At 45.0% G+C, this 27,157-nt stretch overlaps 1 protein-coding gene across 5 annotated transcripts in view; it reads left to right on the top strand.

Moving 5' to 3' along the window:
• Positions 1 to 27,157, top strand: part of LOC147035436 (tyrosine-protein kinase Fyn-like) — a 78,575-nt gene that overhangs the window by 5,832 nt on the left and 45,586 nt on the right. For 2 of the 5 annotated variants that reach the window (XM_085898234.1, XM_085898226.1), the window contains one exon: positions 15,512 to 15,781. In XM_085898234.1, the coding sequence (XP_085754360.1) occupies positions 15,520 to 15,781 (262 nt within the window). In that variant the 5' untranslated portion in view covers positions 15,512 to 15,519. Of the gene's footprint in view, positions 1 to 9,601; positions 9,806 to 10,665; positions 10,685 to 13,561; positions 13,581 to 15,511; positions 15,782 to 27,157 lie in introns of those variants that run through there. The other 3 variants (XM_085898243.1, XM_085898252.1, XM_085898258.1) reach the window with 3 other exon arrangements.

The raw sequence follows: 27,157 nt of genomic DNA, 5'->3' as shown, positions 1-27,157 counted from the left end.
ATCACTTTAAATATCAAATGATTCTCGTATCCAGATTCAGATCTTAACCAAAATCGAATCAATTCTTCCTCGTCACACACTCAACATGTCCACCAAGTTTCGTTCGAACCAGTCAACAACTTTTTGAGATATCGTGCAATATATCGGTTTTGCCCGATCTCTCAATGGTGAAGAATCACTTAAGAAAAATTATAGTAGGCGGATCCGGATGTGGATCTTCACCAAAATCAAATCGATTCGTCGTTGTCAAACCCTCCCCCCCCCCTCCCAACCTGTCCACCAAGTTTCATCCGAATCCATCCTAAACTTGAGATATCCTGCACACAGACAGACAGACAAACACACAGGAAAGGGGTGAAAACATAACCTCCTTTACCTTCGTTGGTGGAGGTATAGAGTGTTTTTTGAAAAGTTTTTAATATGTTCTGAGTATCTTTGTACACCATCTATTTTCATCTCATTTACCATATTTTTGATAAAAGTGGTTCATTACCTCCACTGCCGAATGTGGATGGAGGTTAAATGTTTCATTTCTGTCTGTCTGTCTCTCTGTGAGCAGGATATCTCAAAACGTTGACAGATTCAGACAAAATTTTCGAGGTCAGGTTTAGTGTGAGACAAGAACGCATGATTAGATTTTGGTGAAGATACAATAATTTCTAAAGTGATTCTTCACCATTGAGAATTGGGGCCAAAAACGATGCATAGCACTGTCTCAAAAAGTTATGGATGAGCTCGGTCGGTCACAAACTGATTCGATTTTGGTTCGGGTCCAGATCTAGATCCGTCCCTTTAGTGGAATACAAAAGGTAAAATGTTCAGCGCATATTCCTATATGGACATTGTCCTTCCATATGATGTTAAAAAGATGTCGACACAAATTACGTGAGAATTGGTTTATTATTAAATTAATCACCAAGTTCTGCATACTCAAACGAATTGGCTAGTCTTGCAAATGTTTTTGAATGAGGCTTGGAAGTGCCCTGTTCGGCAATGCCTTTTCTACTCTGCCTCTCTCCATCTCTCCATCTCTCTCTCTCCTTCTCTCTCTCTCTCCATCTCTCTCTCTCTCCATCTCTCTCTCTCTCCATCTCTCTCTCTCTCCTTCTCTCTCTCTCTCCTTCTCTCTCTCTCTTTCTCTCGATCTCCTTCCCCATGAAATTCTGTGGTGACCCCCTCAGATTTTCCTGAAAAAATTCTCAAAGCTACCTTAACATATATGAGGAAGGTTTGCCAAGTTATATCTCAAAATTCCAAGATATGACCCTACAAACACCCTAGGGGTGTTTCAATTCTGGCAGTCGTGTGTTGCAGATTTGTATCTGAAGCATTTTTGGAGGGCTATAAATTCTAGAATTTCACAAACAGAGTTCTGAAAATTCACACAAATGGTGTCTATTAGTGAGGCTTTCACAATCTGACATCACAAATGTTCTACTTCAAATACTTTTTAAGATAAGTACTCTCAAAAGTAGTGATTTGTAACATGCAGTCAAAAAAATTTGAATTTTTTAATTGCTGCCAACAGTCAGTTTATTCATCATGAAGAATTTTGTTGCCTGATTTACATAATCTAGTGACCGGATGAAACCTTTTGAAACAAGAAAACTGAAACCTTTTGGAGCAAAATATTGGGTGCGATAGGTGTCTGAACTTTGCTCCAGACTCAACGACACTGAAATTTACCCCGGTTTTACCCCGTGTTCACCATGTTGACAGTTACACAGCTCTTTTAAATTTTTGTCACTTAAAGACACACACATATGCAAACTGTGGCAGAAAATTCAAGAGTTGTTGTCACTCCCTTCTATTTTTAAACGATTTTTATAAAGGCCCACTATTTAAAAAAAAAAAAACATGTTCGATGAAAGGTGTAGAATAAAATCAATAGGTGTGCTTTTGAAGTGGAAGCCATGTCAAGAATTCACTTTTCTATTACTTGCATGTATCACATTTGTAGAAGATTAAACATGTACCTTTATAGTCTTTAACAGGGTGAAATCATTTACTTTACAATGGTACTTTTAAGCATTATTTTGATAATTAAATTGTCGTACTTCCTGTCCAACTTCTTCTTGTGTACTTTCAATGGATCAGAACAATTCTTTTGCAGCCGCACATAGCTAGAAATGTAGAGTTTCTCATGATGACAGCAAATATTATTATCTTCATTCGTAAAGTTTTTTTTTTTTCTTTTTTTTTTCTTTTTTTTTCTCCACACCTCCACTCTGACAGCTTCTTATCATTTTCTGACAGATTTTTTATTCTAATATATCCAGTTTTGTTACAGTGAGTTAATCGGTGACAATGATCAGAATTTAAAGCAGCCCCAACACTACAAGGCACCAGTGCTTCTGCGGATATGGTGCTTGTGCTGACCACACACTATAGATATGACAAAGCTCTGACTTAAGCTCAATATACATGTGGCACAGGTTCAATAGACTGGTTAATCCTCACTCTTACCAGGTTTCTAAATTCAGCTCTTAAATAAACAGGAGCTACCCAGGGGGTGGATTCTGATCATTCACACCTTTGAACCAAACTCTGCTTGGTCAAATTGGTCTACAGTCTTAAATCTGTTTCTTTTATAACATTATTAATCTCATATCATAGAATTAAATTTGCACATAAACATCAAATTTATCCCAAGTAAATACTTGTGTAAACCTTTATATTCATGCAAAATATCATAAATGTGGGGTTTGAAGTGTTGAAGTAATTTACAAAAAATGCATCAATTTCTAATGATTCTGCAGTCCCAAAAGTTATTTTTTTTAAAATAAAGTTTTACTAAAAAACATATTGAAAAAATAAAGATATTGTAAGGAAGTATGACTTGAGTGGAATCTAACAATATATTAATCAGTTTCGTAAAGCTTAAAGAAGTGTACCAAAATCATTTCCAAAGTTTGGCATGAAGCACAACTCTGTCTTATTAAGGCTTTAACCTAATACACAGCCCTGTAGTAAATGCCAATGCTCATTGTTGCATTTTATTATATCCTGGCAATTATAAAACTAATCACTGTTCACTTTGTACAATGGATCCAAGTACATTTGTCCAAACAATTTGATATGAAATTATGAAAAAAAGTTGAATCAGATATTGTACCTACATTTACAAATGGATGTAGACTTCCGTACAATGTACATTAAGTATATAAACAATTTGATATGCAAATGAATATTTATAATGGTGATTATTATGATCACATAATATAATGTGTCTTAATTTGTAGTTGAGATTGTTGGCAGCCTTAAACTAAAATATCCTTTTTTTTAAATGTTAGCCAAATTAAGGTAACCACATACTTGTTCTGACCAAAAAACACAATAATTTGATCATTGTGGTGCCAACTTATGAATGTTTGACATGGCTTCCACTTCAAAAGCACACCTATTGCTTTTATTCTACATCTTTTTATGGAACATGTTTTTTTTTTTTAAATAGTAGGCCTTTTTAAAAATAGAAGGGATTGAGAACAACTCTTGAATTTTCTACCAGAGTTTGCCTATGTATGTGTCTTTAAGTGAAAAAATTTAAAAGAGCTGTGTAACTGTCAACATGGTGAACATGGGGTAAAACCGGGGTAAATTTCAGTGTCGTTAAGTCTGGAGCAAAGTTCAGACACCTATAGCACCCAAGATTTTGCTCCAACAGGTTTCAGTATTCTTGTGTAAATGATCCAGTTACTAGATTATGTAAATCGGGCAACAAAATTTTTCATGATGAATAAACTGACTGTTGGCAGCAATTTGAAAACTCAATTTTTTTTGACTGCATGTTACAAATCACTACTTTTGAGAGTACTTGTCTTAAAAAGTATTTTAAGTAGAACATTTTTGATGTCAGATTCTGCAAGGCTCACGAATAGTCACCATTTGTGTGAATTTTTAGAACTCTGTTTGTAAAACTCTGGAATTTAGAGCCCTCCAAAAATGCTTCAGATACAAATGTGCAACTCACGACTGCCAGAATTGAAACACCCCGAGGGTGTTTGTTGGGCCATATCTTGGACACTACTTGGAATTTTGAGCTAAAACTTGGCAAACCTTCGTGATATATGTTAAGGAAGCTTTGAGAATTTTTTCAGAAAAATCTAAGTGGTCACCGCAACCCCCGGCTGAAATGACACGGAATGACTTTTTTCTCCTTCCTCTCCATCTCCTCTCTCTCTCTCTCTTCTCCTTCCTCTCCATCTCCTCTCTCTCTCTTCTCCTTCCTCTCCATCTCCTCTCTCTCTGTCTCTGTCTCTCTCCCTCTCTCTCCATCTCTCTCCCTCTCTCTCCCTCTCTCTCCCTCTCTCTCCCTCTCTCTCCCTCTCTCCCTCTCTCCCTCTCTCCCTCTCTCCCTCTCTCCCTCTCTCTCTCTCTCTCTCTCTCCCTCTCTCCCTCTCTCCCTCTCTCCCTCTCTCCCTCTCTCCCTCTCTCCCTCTCTCCCTCTCTTCCTCTCTCTCTCTCTCTCTCTCCTCTCCTCTCTCTCTTCTCCTTCCTCTCTCTCTCTTCTCCTTCCTCTCTCTCTCTCTTCTCCTTCCTCTCTCTCTCTCTTCTCCTTCCTCTCTCTCTCTCTTCTCCTTCCTCTCTCTCTCTCTTCTCCTTCCTCTCTCTCTCTCTCTTCTCCTTCCTCTCTCTCTCTCTTCTCCTTCCTCTCTCTCTCTCTTCTCCTTCCTCTCTCTCTCTCTCTTCTCCTTCCTCTCTCTCTCTCTTCTCCTTCCTCTCTCTCTCTTCTCCTTCCTCTCCATCTCTCTTCTCCTTCCTCTCCATCTCTCTTCTCCTTCCTCTCTCTCTCTCTTCTCCTTCTCTCTCTCTCTCTCTTCTCCTTCCTCTCTCTCTCTCTTCTCCTTCCTCTCTCTCTCTCTTCTCCTTCCTCTCTCTCTCTCTTCTCCTTCCTCTCTCTCTCTCTTCTCCTTCCTCTCTCTCTCTCTTCTCCTTCCTCTCTCTCTCTCTTCTCCTTCCTCTCTCTCTCTCTTCTCCTTCCTCTCTCTCTCTCTTCTCCTTCCTCTCTCTCTCTCTTCTCCTTCCTCTCTCTCTCTCTTCTCCTTCCTCTCTCTCTCTCTTCTCCTTCCTCTCTCTCTCTCTTCTCCTTCCTCTCTCTCTCTCTTCTCCTTCCTCTCTCTCTCTCTTCTCCTTCCTCTCTCTCTCTCTTCTCCTTCCTCTCTCTCTCTCTTCTCCTTCCTCTCTCTCTCTCTTCTCCTTCCTCTCCATCTCTCTTCTCCTTCCTCTCTCTCTCTCTCTTCTCCTTCCTCTCTCTCTCTCTCTCTTCTCCTTCCTCTCTCTCTCTCTCTCTCTCTCCTTCCTCTCTCTCTCTCTCTCTTCTCCTTCCTCTCTCTCTCTCTTCTCCTTCCTCTCTCTCTCTCTCTCTCTCTCTCTCTCTCTCTCTCTCTCTCTCTCTCTCTCTCTCTCTCTCTCTCTCTCTCTTCTCCTTCCTCTCTCTCTCTCTCTCTCTCCTCTCTCTCTCTCTCTCTCTCTCTCTCTCTCTCTCTCTCTCTCTCTCTCTCTCTCTCTCTTTCTCTCTTTCTCTCTTTCTCTCTCTCTCTTTCTCTCTCTCTCTTCTCCTTCCTCTCTCTCTCTTCTCCTTCCTCTCTATCTCTCTTCTCCTTCCTCTCTCTCTCTCTCTCTTCTCCTTCCTCTCTCTCTCTCTTCTCCTTCCTCTCTCTCTCTCTTCTCCTTCCTCTCTCTCTCTCTTCTCCTTCCTCTCTCTCTCTCTTCTCCTTCCTCTCTCTCTCTCTCTTCTCCTTCCTCTCTCTCTCTCTCTCTTCTCCTTCCTCTCCATCTCTCTCTCTTCTCCTTCCTCTCTCTCTCTCTCTCTTCTCCTTCCTCTCTCTCTCTCTCTTCTCCTTCCTCTCTCTCTCTCTCTTTCTCCTCTCTCTCTCTCTCTCTCCTCTCCTCTCTCTCTCTCTCTTCTCCTTCCTCTCTCTCTCTCTCTTCTCCTTCCTCTCTCTCTCTCTTCTCTTCTCTTCTCTTCTCTTCTCTTCTCTTCTCTTCTCTTCTCTTCTCTTCTCTTCTCTTCTCTTCTCTTCTCTTCTCTTCTCTTCTCTTCTCTTCTCTTTCCCCTCCATCTCTTCTCTTCTCCTTCCCCTCCATCTCCTCTCTCTCTTCTCCTTCCCCTCCATCTCCTCTCTCTCTTCTCCTTCCCCTCCATCTCCTCTCTCTCTTCTCCTTCCCCTCCATCTCCTCTCTCTCTTCTCCTTCCTCTCCATCTCCCCTCTCTCTCTTCTCCCTCCCCTCCATCTCCTCTCTCTCTTCTCCTTCCCATCCAACTCCTCTCTCTCTTCTCCTTCCTCTCCATCTCCCCTCTCTCTCTTCTCCTTCCTCTCCATCTCCCCTCTCTCTCTTCTCCTTCCTCTCCATCTCCCCTCTCTCTCTTCTCTTCTCCTTCCTCTCCCTCTCCCCTCTCTCTCTTCTCCTTCCTCTCCATCTCCCCTCTCTCTCTTCTCCTTCCTCTCCATCTCCCCTCTCTCTCTTCTCCTTCCTCTCCATCTCCTCTCTCTCTCTCTTCTCCTTCCTCTCCATCTCCTCTCTCTCTCTCTCTCTTCTCCTTCCTCTCCATCTCCTCTCTCTCTTCTCCTTCCTCTCCATCTCCTCTCTCTCTTCTCCTTCCTCTCCATCTCCTCTCTCTCTTCTCCTTCCTCTCCATCTCCTCTCTCTTCTCTTCAGAAAAGCTTGTCCGTGCTGTGGAGCTCACTACGAATATTGATGAAAATGGTACAGATTATCAATGGCTGCTCCCGATAGCTCATCCATGCTGCGTGTTCCAGATAATACAAACAATACACTTGTCATTTATCCTTGCTACCTCCGCTACCAAAAGGGTAGCGGAGGTTTGTCTGTTTTCACCCCTGTTTGGCTGTGAGCAGGATAGCTCAAAATGTTAAGAATGGATTTGGACAAAGTTTATTGGACAGGTTGGGTGTGTGGCAAGGACGAATTGATTAGATTTTGGGGAAAATATGGAAACGGATACAGTATTATAATTTTCAATGATCCTTCATCATTGAGCGATAGGGCCAAAAACGATACATTGCGCGACATCTCAAAAATGGGTGGGGACATGGGTTGGGACAAAACTTCAGAGTCGGAGAACCCCCCCATCTACTTTCTCAACAATCCTCTTGAAGTCGTTTCATTCAAGCTTCTGGGTCGCACTATCTGCCATGATCTCTCCTGGGAAAGCCACATTTCCAAGCTGGCCTCCAAAGCCAGTCGCCGACTGGGCAACATCCATCGTGCAAAGTCCTTACTCGACCCACCTGAGCCTCTGACCACACACAAAGCTTTCGTCCCCAGCCTGATGGAGTACTGCTCTCCACTCTGTGCTGGTGCTCCTGCCTCTCACCTTTCTTGGCCTCACTCTGTGGAAACCAAGGAATTTTGGATCATTCGTATCTCCTGCGATGAGGCTGAGTCTTTGGGCCTCTCACTCGCTCACCGCAGGCACGTCGGTGGTCTTTGTCTTCTACCGTCTCCTCTCTGGTCTCGCCCCCCTCCCTCCCTGCTCTGTCTGCGATTTGTCCCCACCATATTTCCGCAAGGCGCTCAAGGTCCGCCAACAACCCCCTTCTGGTAAAACTACCAAAATCACAAATCACTGTTCACCTTCACTCTTTCATTCCTCTTTTTTTCCGCCTTTGGAATAAACTCCCTCACTCTCTTCAATCCCATTCTTCCCTCCAGGCCTTCAAAACAGCTGTTCACCACCACCTCTTATCTTCCCCCATCCAAAACCTCGATCTTTTCTTAGCCCACCAATCCTTCCCAAACCCACCTAATTCAAATTGCCTGCTTTCCTTCCCGAAAGTTCCCTGTCGTGTCCATCTTGTATACCCTGTGTTCCCCGCCCCATCCCTCTCACTTCCAGATCTAATGTCTCTGTTCCGCACTGTTTTGTCCTTCCCTCTCCTGCCCCCTCCCCCCCCCTGTTGTGCATTGTGTGTTAGCTCTCATACGAGCATCGACAATGTGTACAAAAATAAAATAAAATTGGTGGACAGGTTGAGTGAGTGACCAGGACGAATTGATTTGATTTTTCTTGAACATACAGATCCGAGAAATTTATTTATTTATTTATTTTTTTAAGTGGTTCTTCACCATTACGTGATTGGGCCAAAAAGGATATATGGCATGATATCTCAAAAAAGGTATGGCCGAATGATGACAAAACTAGGTGGATGAGATGGTTCGGTGACGAGAACAAGGGGATTGGAGTTTGGTTTAGGTCTGGATGCAGATCCAGCCTATCTGGTGTCCAAAACATAAACTGTTCAGCCTGGTGGAGGTTTGTTCTCCACTGAGTGCCATTCTGGTTTATTGCTTTGTTTCCGTGTCCGATTCCCTTTCGTGTGTGCGTGCGTGCGTGTGTGCGTGCGTGTAATATATATGTATGTATGTATATATATATATATATATATATATATATATATATATATATATATATATATATATATATATATATATATATATATATATATATATATATATGTATATATACATACATCACTCTTTAGTGTTGTATTTAAATGACTTGCTTTTTATAAGGTTTGGCATGAAAGGTCATTTCTTATTGTCTTTATTTCCTATTCTTGCATACATGCCCCCCCCGCCCCCCAAATCCACGAGAAGTTGTGCTATGGAAAGCAATATCTTCACGTATTTTAAAAATGGTACACGTCGTTCTCCACCGGAAATTATTCTGTTTGTGAAATTAATCGATAGAAACATTGATGCAATTTTCACGGCTGTTGTTGAAACACCGGGCAATTGAGAATGTATTGATAAATGTGCTCTGCCATTGCAAAGTGAAGGTTCAACTTGATAAGAATGAACACAAGTATATGATGACAAATGTTATGAAGTCCAAGAGGTTTGAACGATTCATTAACAGGTTGGGGTATGTCGTCACCATCACCTCCACAGCACGAGCTAGCTTTCGGGAGCAGCCACGTGTAATGTGTCGCATTTTTCACAGATATTCGTGCTGAGCTCCACAGCATGGCCAAGCTTTTGGGGGCGGTGATGGGTAATCGAACACTTTTCATAGACACCCTTAGTGAGCTCCGCAACGCGGCGGCTGCCGTCGCCATCGTCGTCGTCGTCGTCGTCGTCACCCGAAGGGGCTGTGCACTGTGCAGAGGTACGGACTTGCCTCTGAGCTCTCTAGTCGGGATTCTATTCCCGACCGAGCTTCACATGCAGGGCGTTGCATTACAAAGTTTATCGTCCCCCGGATGCATATTAATCTCGTTGTCCCTTCTGCTGGTATTAGTCTGTGGATCTTAATGGTCCTGCGGTGTCTTTTGCAAAAAGTGGGCGAGTTATCGCCGGCACCCTGAACAAATTGCAAGTTCCTTTCACCTTTACAGGAGAATGCCAGGCCTGGCCAGCCACCTCGTGGAAGACTTTTACCAATCTACCTCCTCCGCAGACCTCACAACAAGATGGAATTGAGTGTGGTGCTGGTGGTTGTCTTTTCAGTCGTCACATTCTGTTAAGCTGCATTACCGACTTCTCCTGTTGCACATTCCTTCAGCGTGTGTGGATATTCCCCATTGTGAGCTCGTGACTTGCAATGTCGCCATGTGTGTATGAATTTCCTTGCAAGGATTACCCCACGAGCCCAATCCGCGTGCGGTATTTCAAGCTTGCACACCACGCGTCCTGCTCGACGGGTGAAAAGGCCGTTTGTACTCGTGCACTCTGTGATCCCAACATCGCCCCAAACTCGCTTGAGAAAGACGCCACGAGGCAAATCATCCGAACCACACTTTTCAGAACCACACCAGCGGGTGTGGCCGATAATTCAGAGGTGAGGAACCCGACTTGAGATTTTTAAATGCTTTTCACAGTGTGAGCATTTTCTGCAGTGTTCCCGTGGATGGCTTGTGTTTTGAGAATAATTATGAATGTTTTAATTATATCTGTCCCACCATTGATCATAAACAGATGCTTGGCATTCTGATTTCATTGGAGGAGCAGGGCTGATGCTTTGTTTGGGCTCACTATCTTTCGTTACTTATATTTCCAAACAACGGCGAGCAATGACGCTGCCGGTAGTTGAGCTCGTAGGTTGGCCGGGAAGCTGCCTTCGTTCTGCCCGAGTGGATTTGAGTCTAAACTGCTCGTTGCTTCGGAAGTAGTTTGCTCGGTTGTTTCTGTCGAGCTGTGTCTTTTCATTGTCCGCCGCATTCATTGAATAACCCCGAGACCACTTCTACCACTTCTTGGCAGTGGGCCTCCCCCACTCGTGAGCAGCATGTCTTGTCTTGTAATGCAGGAGATTAAGCGACCAATGTGCACGGATGCATGGACAGGGTGCATTGTACGTTCTGAGAACTGTGCTCGGTACCGTGATCTTTGTTGGGACACGTTTCTCGATTTGTAACGAGGCTGGCGCGACTGCAGCTTGGGCAGACTTCCATGATGACGACGCTCCTCGCACTTTGATAGCCAGAAGGCTTATTGGCAGTACCCATCGTTCTTAGACCTTGTTGCTTCGTACCGGCTTCAAAATCTCCACCGGGCATGTCCCTTTGAACCGTGCGGGTCGAACTTACAGTTGAACCGATTCCAAGCCGGTGCTTGTTGTGAACTGTTTTGCAGGAAGCAGTTCCTGGCGAAGGCCCAGGTAGTGTTGCTGAAGGGCCCACATCCAGAATGACTTTTTAAATATAGTGCCGGGAATGCAGTGAGTATTCCGCGACTTGAGAATTTTATTGCTTCTTGCTGGCCGTTCACTACCGGTTCTACAGAGAGGCAGAGACCCCATCCCCATCCCTACACAGAAGTCTTCAGCATGCGTGTAACGAGTCTTGGAATAGCCTTTTGCCTTTTCAAATACGGTCTGTCCGTGGCAATGTTTAATGTACTTGAAAAGATGCATAAAACGCGTTAATCATCACTGATTGCAATATTGGATGAAGCGTTCAAAGCTGAGCGCTGAAGCCACGTCTATGTGCCTATCACTTCCCCATCGCCGACAGGTCGCCTTTCCTTTCTGGTCTTGCACCCTCTGCTCTTTCGGTGCTTTGTCCACCCAGGTTACTGCGGGGTGCACAAGGTCTGCCGTCAACCCCCTTCCGGTTGAACTATCTAAATCCCGGATCACTGTTCACCTCCACTTGTTCGCTCCTCTTTCTCCCACCTGTAGAACCAACTCCCACATTCTCTTCAATCTCAGGTCATCCCTCCAAGTCTTCAAGACGGCTGTTCACCGCCATCTCATATAATCCCCAATCCAAATCCATGGTCTTTTCGACCACCGTCCATGCCTCCTCCCTCACCTTGAAGCCCACCTCCTTCCAAATTTTCAGTTTTTCCTTCCCTAGAGTTTTCTCTATCCATCTTGTACACCCTTGTACACATATGTTTTTTTTGCATATCTATCTCGCATCTTCCCCTACCCCTCATTCCTTCCCACACCCATTGTTTGTCAAGTCACCCAATATTTTGTCTCTCAACTCTGCTGTTTCCCCCCCCCCCCCTCTTGCTACTGTTGCTTTTGTCCTGTTGCATCCTGATCCGTTCATTGTTTGAGCTCTTTCACGAGCTTCAACTTTGTATTAAAAAAAAAACAACAAAAAACTAGTAGACTATGGATAAAGGTGGTTTGAGAGATTTGTTCCTTGGTTCACTCACATCATGAGTCGAGAGCCAAGAACATTAACAGGCAGGTTCATGCATATTAATCTCGTTGTTCCAACAACGTCATGTCACATGCTTCTTTTGAGTTATCCATTAATTAATTAATTATTCAGGCTTCAAAGCCATCGTGGCCACGCGTCTATTGCTTCCTCCACCACTGAAGGTGGGACGGAGTTGATGTTTTCACCCCTCATCCGTCTGTCTTTCTGTCTCTCTCTCTTATGGACGTGTTCGGACAAAACTTGGTGGACAGCTTGTTTGTGCGACGAGGATGAAATGATGAGATTTTTGGTGACTATCTGTTTCCGGATACTCGAATTTTTTTCAAGTGATTCTTCACCATGGAGTGATCGGGGCCAAAAACGATATCTCAAAAAGTTGGGGAAGGATTGTGACAAAACTTGGTGGATGAGTTGGTGAGATGAAAAGAACAAGCTTGTTAGATTTTGGAGGTCCGGATCCAGATCCGGCCTATCGGTGGGATACAAAACATAAACTGTTCGGCCTGACGGAGGTATGCATTCTACCGTGTGCCGTCGTAGTTGTTGCTGGGATAATTGATGTTGTTTTTTTAAAAATCATTTTCCTTTTTGACCTGTGTATGTTTAATCACCGCTCATACCGAAGGCTTTTCTTTTATAGTGAGACTGCCGGAAGCTTATATTGTCTTTGTACATGGTTGAAATCGTTGTTGAAATCGTGTCGTGTATATTGTGAAGATCGTCTGTGGTGGTTGTCGTGATTTGTCGTCAGCAACTCAAATTTAATTTATCGTGTTTAGATGTGTGCTTGTTGTCAAGAAGATTGCTTTGTGCTGGTTTATTATAACACCTCCTTGTTCAGGCCTTCAGTGAGTGTTGCTTGTACACTGCCTGGGTTTTTCCTTGGATTGATCGAGTAATTATGTGTTTTGCGATTGTCGTGCAGGAACTATTTAAATACATATTTCATTGAATTTCCCCGGGCAATTCTGGTGGGAGTTCAGCTGGTTGGTAATGAAGGCACTGCTGATGGGGCTGGCCATTAACTTGTATAACGTGTTTAGTTGCACGTCGCCCAGTGTACAGGAACCGGATTGTCAGTGAAGAATTTATTTCCTCGGCCTGTGCCTTGGGCACGTTGCGTTGCGTTCCATTCCGTTCGGGTACTGCACGTAGCTGTTCGTCATTTCTGCAGCAAATTGCTGTGTTCCCTGTAGGTTAGAACAGGAATTGGTAATTTATTCAGGGTGTTGGTGATGACTCTCCTCCACTTTGTGAAGGACACCTTGGGATCTTGAGCATCCACAAACTCATGCCGACAGACATGACACCCGATTTAATGTGCATCCGAGGGGCAGCCCTGCCTGCGAAGTACCAGGATGATGGTTTGTAGCCGTGTCGGGATTCAAGCCCAGGTTGTATAGCTCAGGAGGTGGTGTGCGTACCCATCGGCTATCCTACCACCCTTCAGGTGAACATGATTCTTTATAAGTGCCCTGGTGTTAATCCTTGATCTTCGTGATTCATGACTGTTTTAAGCTTCATCTTGAACACTTCATAAGTGACATCATGATTTGTGACGCCCGTTTATCCTTCGGAAAAAGTGCAACTCAGGTTTAATCTGGAAGCCTTTTGCGCAAGCAACCCAGCTACTGTCATCATTATTTTGTTCCTATAACCAAGGTTGCTTACATGAAGCATAAACATGTACTGTAGTGCACTGCTTATTGTACATCATGGTCATATAGCTTGGATTATTCGAATCCACCTGCCCCCCTCTCCACCCCCACCCCACCCCCAAATACCTCCCAACCCAAAGGAAGAAAATGCTGAGATGAGCAAAAGCAAAAAAATCTTCAAAACTTGACGGAATCAAACAAAACTTCAGGAAACGCACCTTCAGGGTGTCCCGAGTAATCGCTGAGAGTTTCGTTTCCTTGGTCAAGTCCTCTCGAAGGAGTAGGTGAAACGTACAGCATCCATACCTGGGTGTGCTCTGGCTTTCAAAAGGAAATAGCCACTGTGGCTAATCCAGGTTTAGAATGATAGCCACAGGAGAAAGGAAATAGCCACATATTTTATTCAAAAGTTTTTTTTTTTAGCAATATGAAATAATAAGTTAATTTTAAGGTGGATGTGTGAGTTTGATATGTGAGGTTGGATTGTTCAGATTGGTTGGATGAGTGAGTTTGACGTGTGAGATTGGTTGAATGAACGACCATCAGAGGAGGTGGTGATTGTGTGTGTGTGTGTGTGTGTGTGTGTGTGTGTGTGTGTGTGTGTGTGTGTGTGTGTGTGTGTGTGTGTGTGTGTGTGTGTGTGTGTGTGTGTGTGTGTGTGTGTGTGTATGTGTATGGTCGTAGTGCCTTTAGTAGGTGGAAATGGGGGATGGGGGTGGTTGTGGACCAGGATTGGACCAACCTCATGCCAGTCAAGCTCACTCATCCAACCAATCTCACTCAACAACTTCACTCATCCACCCAATCTCACACATCAAACTCACACTTCCAACCAAAGTCACACATCAAACTCTCTCATAAAACCAATCTCACCCATCAACTTCACTCATCCATCCAAACAAACTCTCTCATCCAAGCAAACTCGTCCTACTACAGGTACTACTACTGATTGTGTCAAAACTCACCTGGCAACCACTGACCCAACGAAGCATATCGTGCTGAGTAGCGCCGAATCATTCCGGGGGGGGGGAAAAATTTTTTTCAAAAAAATAAAAATAAAATTTTTGAGACGAGAATCATGGGAATCATGCGTAATTTCGGTCGATTTTTTTTTTTTTTTTTTTTTTCTAGAAAGTAGTTTAAAACTACTAACGTTAGTATATATAAGCTTGTACGAAATCACGCGTGATTCCCGTAATCAAAACATACAAAATGGTGGCTGTCTTGGCCGTCTCAACGAAGGTTGAATTCCGTGCTAAAATCACCCAAAATTCGTCTAAAACTGGTAAAAAAAAAAAACTCACTAAAACATGGATTAGCCACAGTGACTAATGGGTGGTTTAAAATATTAGCCACAGGTAAGGGGGATTCGCCCTGTGGCGACGTGGCGAGCCGCAGCGCACACCCAGCATACTTTCCCTCCATTATATATCAATTATATTATTATCAAGACGTCAACTTCTCATTTACAAATGATGCATAAAAATTGGAGAGTTGCAGCCATGCTTGAAATTGGTGACGGGAACACGACGTCAAACAAATGTTCAGCGCCATGACTGACGACTCCGTCGCCGTGTCCGTTATTCGCCCTTCACCGGTTTCAAAAGTACGAAGAACCCTAGACACCGATAATGCACTCTCGAAGATGATGTAAAATCCATGTTGTTATGAAACGCAGGAATAAAATTGATTGCAAACACCCTCCCGATTGGTGTCCATTTGCATGGGTTCCTCTGATGGAAGCGAATGCCTCATTTTTTTGGCTACAGTCATCTTTGTAAGCATTCTTGCCTTCTTCTCATGGTTTCTGTTTTTCCTTCGGTGTCAAATTAAACGGTCTTGTTTCTTATCACCGACTGTTTTGATGGGGCTCGTGTGCGTCTCCAAATGTGAATGGAGCCGATTGGTCATCTCGGTCGTCTCCATCTGACCCACTGGTTGGGAGCGTTAGATTTGCTCGTCACATCATGATTGTGTTCACACGGTTTAGAGCAGATCGACGAAACTTTAGTCTTGGATGGCCTTTACTTTGCCAGAGAGAAGGTTTTCTGCATTCAAAATGCGTGTCTGTCCATAACCCGCAAAACAATGTAAAAATTGAGCAGGTGCTCCTTATTTTGCCAATGAGGTCGAACCTCTGATATTTGGAACGCGTAAGTGGTGACCGTGTCCATTTTTGACTTGAACGATAATTTGCTTCGGTTTGTGCAGAATCCCTGATGGGTTGTGTGAAGAGCAAGCAGAAGGATTCTCCTGCATTGAAGTACCAGAACGATGAACGGGCAGGGGTCCTGGGCCAGGGGTCTGTTGGGGGCACCTCCGGCGGGAACCGCTACGGGCCTGATCCCACGGTTCAGCAGTCACTCGTAGGACAGCGTTCTGCGACCACCATTCCCGACTTCAACTTCAGCTCAAACATGGCCCCCTTTGGTGGAGCCACCTCCATGGGTGTATCGTCTCCGCAGAGGGCGCACCTCTCTGGTGAGTGGCATGGAGTGATGTCCTCTTTCTCACCTCTCTTGCAGGAAGTCTGGCTCGTGCGTACCAACCACATGGACGAGTATTTATCTATTTTTCATGCAGCTGATAAATCTTTTTCTCTTTCCCAGCTCCTCCAAAAGCATAACCTGTGAATGGATGCCATTGTTGTGGTTGTGAGATGTTTTTTGTTTACCATGTTGTAAGGTTAATGATATCGGCTATGTTTGGTAAATCAGGAACAAACACACAACAAGTTGGAGCTGCCAACCATACGGTTGATATTGTGATCAAAATGTCAACTCGCTGTCGGCAATTCAGTGATCGTGTAGTTTCTCCCCCTCTTCCCTGCCCCCACCTGCCCTCCCCATCTCCCACATGTTTTTTTTCAGAAAACCCGACCTTGCTGCCTTTCCTACGTTTAAAGGTCCCCTGACATGCAAAACTTTCTGGTTATTTATATATTAATTAGACCTTCCTAGTGAAGAAATCACCCATGTTTTTCTTTTTTAATCAAAAATGGGATAATTGGAGCAATATTTCGATCATTTATTGTGCTTTTCACAACTTGCTATGCTCCGCCCCTAAAAAAAGTTGACTTCAGCGAATCGCAGCGTGACGTCACATACAGAAACTCTCACAGAGTGGATTGACTCAAGATCTCTAGAGTCTAGACCAGCGTTTCTCAACCTTTTTACCCTTGTGGAACCCTTGAAATCGTTTTCATGTCTCAGGGAACCCCTGCATAAAAATTATTATATACCATTATTAATATCTAGCTCTTTTATATTTTTATCGTAGTTCACGTGGTAAATATAATATATTTTTTTCGGATACCTGGTTTAAGGAAAAAATGACCCCCTTTTTGTCAAATTTATTGGCAATGAAAAAAAAAAAACATACCACTCGTTTATGAGACCTCACGCCGAGGTTTTAATTCACAAAAAAAACAACTTTTTTAAATTAAAAAAAAAACACACCTCATGTAACTTGATAAACAAAACTTAAAGCTGAAGCAATAAAGGTAAACAGAAGAACTAACCTTGAGAGAGACTTCGCGCTAGGAAGCACAGAGAAGATAGATGGACACCGTGCATGCGTCCCGTACTTGAGTCACTCACTCGATGATACACGAATCGGCCGCGTACAGGACGTCCACTAACCAGTGAGGGCGGTTTCACACTGGCGCCATATAGACATCGTTAAATACATTCCCTATGGTTGTTATAATATGAGAGGTTGAAGCCTCTATTATAATAACCAAGGAGTTTCCAACAATATGCCGTACGTGTATAGTAAAATTACGAATATTGAATCAAACAAAAACTACTCAAAAATACATTAGCTTATTTATTACTGTTTCTCGCGGAACCCCAAGCGACCTCTTGCGGAACCCTATGGTTCCGGGGAACCCAGGTTGAGAAACACTGGTCTAGACTAGTCCGATAAATCCGTCGTCCATCCGACTAGGCCGATAAACCGGTCGTCCGTCCGACTCGTCGGATAAATCCGTCGTTCATCCGACTAGGCCGATAAATCTGACGTGCTGTAGCTTTTATTTATTATTCTCTTTTTTTCATTGTTTTCTACTGGTGCTACATGACGACAGTAGGAATATAATAAATAACAAACCAATGTCACCCGCAGGGTGACCCGTATCTTGCCAAAAGGTGACCACGTGTGACTTCTTTCAGGTCACACTGAGGTGAACAGAGCTGCTATCCACCAGGAGCGACTCCTTGAGGAATATCTGCCTACGAGAGATTCCGATGAGAATCGTTCTACAGAGTAACCATGAAAAATATGCGTTTGCCTCATAACGTCACCAAATGACGTCATAATGTCTCAAGGTTGACATATCGAGAAAGCACTCATCGAGGTGTTCAATTTGAGGTACTCCACGATATGGTTCCTAAAACTTGAAAATTTGACCTTGGGGTCAAATATGTTTGACCTTTGGTGCTAACCATGAAGGTCAAGGCCAATCGCCACGAAAAATTAATCAGCTTCTGGTGTATGTTCCCCCTCCATCCCCTCCCTTACCTCAAATGGCCGCACTGCTGATTCCACACGTGATAAAGCTGAATGTCTAAACTCGGTGTTTGCAGCTAAATCTTGTGTCCCAAACCCATCACTATCTCTACCCACTTTACCCAGTCGCACCCAACTGTCCCTGGACTCTGTATCCTTTTCTCCTGACAAGGTGGAGAGCTTGCTTTCAAACCTCGAGTCAGATTCTGCAACCGGTCCAGACGGCATCAGCCCACGTGTCCTCAAAGCCTGCTCTTCTGCTCTTGCTCACCCTCTCTCTGTTCTATTCACCCTCTCATTTTCCCAAGGTCATCTGCCATCTGCCTGGAAATCTGCTAACATCACTGCCCTGCATAAAAAAGGTGCAAAAACAGATCCCTGTAACTATAGACCAATCAGCCTTCTCCCAATCATCAGCAAGGTTATGGAATCCATCATCGCTTCAGACATGAAATCCTTCCTCTTCTCCAATGGCTTGATTTCCAATCATCAATTTGGTTTCAGACCAGGTCACTCTACCCTAGATATGCTGCTACTGCTCTCCCATCAATGGATGGAGGTCCTCAATGCCAGACAGGAAATCCGAGCCGTATCCCTGGACATATCACGTGCTTTTGACACAGTCTGGCACCCTGCCCTACTCACCAAACTCTCTTCCCATGGTATTCAAGGCCATCTCCACTCATGGCTCGCAGACTTCCTCTCCTGTCGCAGTCAACGTGTGGCCCTAAATGGAGTTCTTTCATCCCCTCTTCCTGTGCAGGCTGGAGTTCCTCAAGGTAGCGTTCTGGGCCCTGTTCTTTTTCTGGTTTTCATCAATGATCTCTCGGACTCTCTGGAAAATCCTCTATTTCTCTTTGCCGATGACTCCACCCTCTGCCGTACCATCTGTCATCCCTCAGACCGGCAAGCAGCAGCTTCTTCGCTCACTGCAGATCTGGATAAAATCACAAACTGGTCCAACACGTGGAACATGTCTTTCAATCCAGACAAATCTCGCACTCTCACTATGTCTCTTCGAAAGGACCGTTTACAAAACCCCCCCATCCACTTTCTCAACAATCCTCTGGAAGAAGTCTTTTCTTTCAAGCTTCTGGGTCTCACTATCTGCCATGACCTTTCCTGGGAAAGTCACATTTCCAACCTTGCCTCAAAAGCCAGTCGCCGACTGGGAATCCTCCGTCGTGCAAAGTCCTTCCTCGGCCCTCTTGAGCTCCTGACCACTTACAAAGCTTTTGTCCGTAGCCTGATGGAGTACTGCTCTCCCCTCTGGGCTGGTGCTCCTGCCTCCCACCTTTCTCGACTTCACGCTGTCGAAACCAGGGCTTTTAAGATCATTGGCATCTCCCGCAATGAAGCTGAGTCTTTGGGCCTCTCACTCAATCACCGCAGGTTGGTCGGTGGTCTTTCTGTCTTCTACCGACTCCTCTCCAGCCTTGCCCCCCTGCTCTCTCTGTGATTTGTCCCAACCACATTTCCACAGGGCGCTCAAGGTCCGCCAACAACCCCCTTCTGGTAAAACTACCAAAATCACGAATCACTGCTCATCTTCACTCTTTCATTCCTCTTTTTTCCTGCCTTTGGAATAAACTTCCTCACTCTATTCTTTCCCATTCTTCCCTCCAGGCTTTCAAAACAGCTGTTCACCACCACCTCTTATCTTCCCCCATCCAAATCCTCGATCTTTTCTACCCCCGATAATCCACCCAAGCCCACTTCCTTCAATTCTCCTGCTTTCCTTCCTGAAAGTCCCTTTAATGTCCATCTTCCCCTCGCCATGTTCCCCGTCCCATCCCCATCCCTCTCCCTTCCACAGTTCACCTGTGTCTGTTCCCCAATGTTTTGTCCCTTCCACTCCCGCCCCTCTTGTCTCATGCCTCCTTGCTGTGAGTTGTGTGTTAGCTCTCATACGAGCCTCGACCAAGGTATACAAAAAAAAAAAAAAGCTGAGCGCCAGACCATGAACTATATTCCCATGAAGTTTGAAAACGATCCGATCAAAATTACTCAAAAAATAAGGGTTTCGTCGACTCCCCTGATTTGCGACAAGTGACCTTGACCTTTGACCTTCAAAATTTTATGCGCTGAAAGGGACCTCCATAGGCCTCTGATATGCGAAGTTACAAAAATTTCCAATGATAACTGTGCTCTGCAGAATTTTTTTATACGTGATTACAGACAAACAAAAAAAAACAAAAAAAACATACAAGCTGACTTGCATATCTTGCAAAAACTTCGTTTTGGCAAGATAAAAACATACAAGCTGACTTACATATCTTGCAAAAACTTTGTTTTGGCAAGATAAAAACATACAAGCTGACTTACATATCTTGCAAAAACTTCGTTTTGGCAAGATAAAAATGCAACAGAACGTTAGATTTATCGGACTACTCGAGACAATTGTGTCACAAGGTGTGTTCTGCACACAAGTTTTCATCGTATCCGGACAGCGAGATTGCTTCGTTTTATGCGCGGAGAGATCCGGCCGATGACACGCGCCGGCCTTGTTTGTGATTCATTCGCCACAGAGCAACATGTCCGCTGCGCTGCGCTGTTCACGTCACCTCACTAAAATATTTCTGATATCGAGCAGTATGCAAGTCGAATTTACATTTTTGAATTACGAATAGGATTTAGTCTAACCAGTTGTTATTGCCAAGTCTTCCTTCGATGTCCTCCCGATCATAATGGACGCTGGGAATTTCATCGCCATTTTCCTCTACTTGTCCTGCTTCGGGCCTGAGCTGGTAAGGCTGTATTTAATTTCCAGCTGCCTGAACTTCACCTCCCATGACTACGTTATCCGACAATTCCCCATGTGATTCAGCCCAAAATCCTTCATTTCTCTCGCACTCACTGTCGTTTCCAGACAAATGAAAGTCCATGCCATCCATTATTCAATTTCAAATGTTCGATTTTTTTTCAAAGCAGAAATGAACGAAGCGTTTGAGTCGACCAATCAAACGTGGAAACACACACAAAGCCAATAGAATCACGTAGACCACCAACCTGAGTAATTTACGTGCAGCCTTCGTCATCCTGTAGTTGACGTCATGTGGGTTACGCCCCTTTCAGGAGAATTTTTAGGGGCGTTCCCAAAGAGGTTTGTTTTTCTAATTTTACATTTTACAGAACGAGTATTGTGAAAAAACATTGTCAGATCTGAAATCACGAGGAAAAACTCCTATAGGACATATATAAATGAAATTTCAGTACTTTTTGCCTGTCAGGGGACCTTTAAGCTGTACAACCCCCCCCCCCCCCCCCCCATTCAATGGTCTGCCTCTTATCACATGTCGAACTGTTTCCCTGTATCTGTTGTCTCGTGCTCTTCTTTCCAGGATTTTAGATCGGTCTGCTGCCCACTGCGACCTCACGGTCTCTCCCGTTTTCACCTCCAAACTTTATTACGCTCCCAGAGACCTTCTTCCTTCACCCCACCGCAGCTCCTGTTTTCTTGTGCTACGGTCTATCTGTACATTCTTGTCCGCTTGTTCCCCCACCCACAATTGGTTTCTGTGATCACTGTTCTGTTCTTCATTTGACCCTGACACCTGTGGATGAATAAAGCGATTGTAGGTTAGTTTATGAATGTTAGTGTTCTCATTATTGGGTGATGGAGGTGTAAAAATAAAATATAAACTGTGAATGGTGCTAATGGTAACTCTTAACAGTGTTTGTTATGGTTGTGTTTTTAAATACAAGATTTCGACTTGTGGTGCAGTGTGGTGACCGACGATTAAATGAATGACATGCTGTACTGATAGATGCCCCACAGAACGAGCAAGGGAAATGAATGAAGAGTAGGGGGAGGGGAAGGGGCAGGAGGAGGAGGAGGAGGAAGGGCAGAAGTAGTACTCAGGGAGGAGGAGAAGAAGTAGTAGTATTAGTGGGAGGGGCAGGAGGGGAAGCAGTCTGAGGGGGAGGAGGAGGAATAGTAGTTGCAGTAGTTGTTTGAGGACCATGAGTTGCCGTCGTGGTGTCGCTTGGCCCCAAAGGTGTGCGGCTGTGCAGATCCCATCACAGCACTGCCAGGCCATGTGTGGCTGTCAGTGCCAAGGCTGGGGCCACACATGAGAAATGCATCATTACTTGAAGGCTGATGCGTGTTCAAACGGCTTTAGTCCTCTGTGTAGAATCTGCAATGGTCTGGCAGGATTGTCCAGAGGTACACGCGTGCGCACTCTCAATTTTCTCTCCTGGCTTGAAATCCTGACCCAGCTATAAACTGTCATCCTGGTGTCTCGTAGGCTTGGGGTGAGGCATCGATGTGTGTGTCGTCCTTTGGATGGACGTTAAGCAGGTTGGCCTGCTTGCCACGATTAGTTGTCTGTTAAAAATTGCATGACGTCCTTCACGAAGAGTAGGTGTGCCATCACCAGCACCATCGACAAATTCCAAACTCCTGCTCTAACCTACAGAGGGCACTGACCACATCAGTGGCACAGCTGCGCACCCAGCAATGATGCAACCCGTAGCCACGTGCTGCATATAATATTTGTGGAACGATTGCTTTGAGCATCTTTGTCTCCATACAGTCTTGTAATAAGTGGTTCAGTCGAGGTAATGACCTCAAAGCATCCTCACGCGAGTCTTGTACTCATCAGTCGCTTCGTCGAAGTGTTTTCTGCTGGCCTTTCTAACATTGGGTTTGTGGTGGATTTGATGTTGCTGTCTGCGTTTTAACCCCGTGCAAGCAAAGTGAAAAGCGAGGTTAAGTAATTGGTTCATGTCCGTGTCTGTCTGTCTGTCTGTCTGTCTGTCCTATCATTTTATGATCGAGAAACAACTTATTCAAATCAAATGTTAGATTTGGGTCAAAACATGAATTGGAAGACAAGTTTTCGTTTTCCCTTCCCTTGGCTCAGAATTCGTCCCGATCGCACATGCGAAGAGAGATATTTCTTTTTTTCTCTGTGCCTGTCTGGCAGTCGAACAAAATTAAAAATCCTCCCAAACAGAGGAAACTTGCTGTCTTTGAGGACATCATAATGGACACGTGCAACAAGCACGAAGAACGAATGGTAACGTGTTCGGTAGGGTGATGTGATAGACCTGGGGGGAAATGGGGGTCAAACAGCAATTAATTAATTTATTTATACGACTTTTACACCTTTGTTTTATTTAAATTTAATTGTACACTTGAAAACTGCAGACCACAAATGGCCTTCATCATACTTCCAAGGACGTCCAGTTTTACAGTGCTGTACTTCCAATTTACACAAGAGTGAGCATTGCTTTGCATCCACATCCCCTGCCGGTTCCATTGAATGTTCGGGAGATAACTTGCTTGCATTTATCGCAAGGTTGAGCTAATACCGTAACCAAGCTGAAGAAGAAGAATACTATAACCCACCGTGTTTGGGTCTATTTGTCAAAATTTAAGGAAAAACGATTTTCATTTGCTGATATGTTTTGTAGACGAGAAACCAATAAAGGTGACAAGGATAACAAACTGGCGATTAAAATTAGTTTGCTTTTATTTATTTATTTATTTATTTTGTATACCTTGTCGAGGCTCGTATGAGAGCTGAGACACAACGCACATCAAGGGGGGCATGAGACAACAGGGGCGGTGTGCGGTATAATGTGCGGTGGAGGAAAGGACAAAACAGTGGGGAACAGAGACATTAGGAGATCTGTGGAAGGGAGAGGGATGGCGTGGGGTACACAGGGTATACAAGATGGACATCACAGGGACTTTCAGGAAGGAAAGCAGTGAATTTGAAGGAGGTGGGTTTGGGGTGGATTAACGGGGGTGGAAAAGATCGAGGATTTGAATGGGGGACGATAAGAGGTGGTGGTGAACAGCTGTTTTGAAGGCCTGGAGGGAAAAATGGAATTGACCAGAGTGAGGGAGTTCGTTCCAAAGGTGGGAAAAAAGAGGAATGAAAGAGTGAAGGAGAGCAGTGATTCTTGATTTTGGTAGTTTTACCAGAAGGAAGTTGCTGGCGGACCTTGAGCGCCTTGCGGAAATATGGTGGGGACGAATTGCAGGCAGAGCAGGGGGGCGAGACAGGAGAGGAGACGGTAGAAGACAGAAAGACCACCGACCTGCCTGCGGTGAGAGAGTGAGAGGCCCAAAGACTCAGCCTCATCGCGGGAGATACCAATGATCCGAAATGCCTTTTTTTTCCACAGCCTGAAGCCGAGAAAGGTGGAAGGCAGGAGCACCAGCCCAGAGGGGAGAGGAGTACTCCATCAGGCTGCGGACAAAAGCTTTGCATGTGGTCAGGTGCTCAGGTGGGCCGAGGAAGGACTTTACAGAACGGAGGATTCCTAGTCAGCGACTGGCTTTGGAGGCCAGGTTGGAAATGTGGTTTTTGCATGAAAGGTCATGGCAGATCGTGAGACCCAGAAGCTTGAAAGAAAGGACTTCTTCAAGAGGATTGTTGAGAAAGTGGATGGGATGAGGGGGGGGGTTCTAAACTGTCCTTTTGGAGAGACATCGTGAGAGTGTGAGATTTGTCCGGATTGAAAGACATGTTCCACTTCTTGGACCAGTTTGTGATTTTACCCAGATCTGCAGTGAGCGAAGAAGCTGCAACTTGCCGGTCTGAGGGATGACAGATGGTACGGCAGAGGGTGGAGTCGTCGGCAAAGAGAAATAGAGGATTTTCCAGAGAGTCGGAGAGATCATTGATGAAAACCAGAAAAAGAACAGGGCCCAGAACACTGCCTTGAGAAATTTTAGCCTGGACAGGAAGAGGGGATGAGAGAACTCCATGAAAGGCCACACATTGACAGGAGTGGAAGTCTTCGAGCCATGAGTGGAGATGTCCTTGGATACCATAAGCAGAGAGTTCAGTGAGCAAGGCAGGGTGCCAGACCATATCGAAAGCACGTGATATGTCGAGGGATATGGCTCAGATTTCATGTCCGGCATTGAGGACCTCCATCCATTGTTGGGAGGGCAGAAGCAGCATATCCAGGGTAGAGTGACCTGGTCTGAAACCAAATTGATGATGGGAAATCAAGCCATTGGAGAAGAGGAAGGATTTAATGCCTGAAGCGATGATGGATTCCATACCCTTGCTGATGATTGGGAGAATGCTAATTGGTCTGCAGTTGCAGGGATCTGTTTTTGCACCTTTTTTATGCAGGGCAGTGATGTTTGCTGATTTCCAAGCAGATGGCAGATGACCTTGAGCAAATGAGAGGGAGAATAGAACAGAGCGAGGGCGAGCAAGAGCAGAGGAGCAGGTTTTTGGACTACATTTGTGGTCTACAGCTTTAACGCACACTCGAGCTGCTACCAGCATCAAAATGAAGAAGAAGAAACTTTCTCACCCACCATGTTTTGTTTGTTTCTTGGCTCTGCCTATTTAATGTGAAAAATAAACCGATGTACGTACATGAAGCAAAAACATGCGTTTGGCTTCTGTGCGTATGTAATACTGTTGTGGGGCCGGGTATCGGTGGCGAGCATGACCGCGAGGTGGAGCAGTCGAGTGGTCTCCACCGAACACCCGGAATTTAGGTCGTGACCCTCGGATAAGTCCGAAGGGCACAGGTCCCTTCCAGGACCATGAATCACCAATAATTCGACTGCGTGGGGTAGGGTTAATTGCCAAACTTCAATATACCTAATTACCCATGCGGCAAAGCTTCCGGGGAATTTACACCCTCAACAGACCTCGAGCGGGACGAGCCGTCACCGTGCCCGAACCGTATGTAACCTGAGCGGATGATTACCGAGGCCCGTCAGTCCAAATGAACAATTACGGCAACAACGGCCTTTCTAATCTCCAATACGCACCGTGGCAAGCCAATGGCAGAAATGACAAAGAACGAGCTGGTACATTCAACAAGAGGGGAATTTATTTACAATAATCGGGGGATGAGGGGCACCTTGGACGCAACGTTCCGTGGAGCCGGCGCGATTTCCAAAATATACCTGTCCACCGTCTGGGCCGGTCCGCGTACCATTCCCATGCACGCAGCCACGCACGCCATGTTACTCATACTGCTCATACATTTCAACACACCCACACCACTCATACACTTTACCACACACTCCGGGACAATCACATCGAGGATTCGTGTTAACCCAAGGGGTCCTGGGATCTCCACCCCCCCAAACTCTGCATGGACCCCTCCACATCATGCACCCGCTCGGCCCGACCGGACTCACCTGGTCGCAATCCACTTTGAGGGAGCATACCGTCTCCCTCTGTTCCTGAGGGACGTTACCCTGATGCTCGAACTGAGTCTCAACACATTCTACCAGCTCAACCTCATTGTCCCTCATGAACTCTATGTGTGTGCTCGTCTTTTACTTTATCTAATTCGTCCCCCTCTTTTGATTTCTGCATCTCCGTCACCTCGTTTATTATTTCCGTTAAGTCCTGGCTTTTCGTCTCTTTTATTTCCTGCATCTCCGTCACTTCCTTTAATTCTTCCGTCGTCCCCTCGTGTCTCACCCTACACGTTTCCCCTTTAATTATCGTTGTGGCGTCGCTCGTCGTCCCGACCTCACCCGTCTCCATTGCGGGCCGACAAACCTCCACACTCCCCCTCGACTCGGTTGTTTCCCCACGTACAGTGCCGATCTCATCCGCAATTTTGCCTTTCACGCCCGCCTGCAGGCTTAACCCCATGATCTGCATTTCCCCTCGCTGTGTTCGCATGTCACTCTTCATTTCATCCTTCATCTCATCCATTTTGCGTGCATTCTCTTTCATTTCTTGTATCATTCTTTGCATGAGCTCCATAACCTGCTGCACTGTCACCTGCCCTGGCCGCACCCACTGACTACATTTAGTGGTGCGGTTATAATAATAAAAAGAACCAGATGAACGGCTTTGCCGCTTTTCCCAACCCTGAGGTAAGGATATTTCTTCCTCACAGGTGTTTTCCTGAGCCACGGATTCCTTTAACCTTATCTCAGAACCCACCTGCCCCAGCAAATCTTGGCTTGCCATGTTGCGCACCGAGAAATAAATTTCACTCGCTCACAATTTGGGGGAAATGGGAATTCACACCCTCGATAGACCTCGAGCGGGAGGAGCCGTTACCGTGCCCGAACCGTGTGTAACCCGAGCGGATGGTTACCGAGGCCCATCGGTCCAAATGAACAATTATGGCAACAACGGCCTTCCTAATCCCCAATACGCACCGTGGCAAACCAATGGCAGAAATGACAAAGAACGAGCTGGTACATTCAACAAGAGGGGAATTTATTTACAATAATTGGGGGACGAGGGGAGCACGTAAGGGCAGAGTTATCCGAATAAAGAAGGGTTTCAAATGTACAAGCAATTCCTTAAACAATTCTACTTTGAGACAGGGCCCATGGACACATATATACACACACACACACACACACACACACACACACACACACAC

This window comes from Eptatretus burgeri, chromosome 1 (assembly GCF_056783735.1).
Source record: "Eptatretus burgeri isolate ZD-2024b chromosome 1, Ebu_testis_v1, whole genome shotgun sequence".
Classification (NCBI taxonomy): Eukaryota; Metazoa; Chordata; class Myxini; order Myxiniformes; family Myxinidae; genus Eptatretus; species Eptatretus burgeri.
This window is presented reverse-complemented; position numbering and strand designations above follow the sequence as displayed.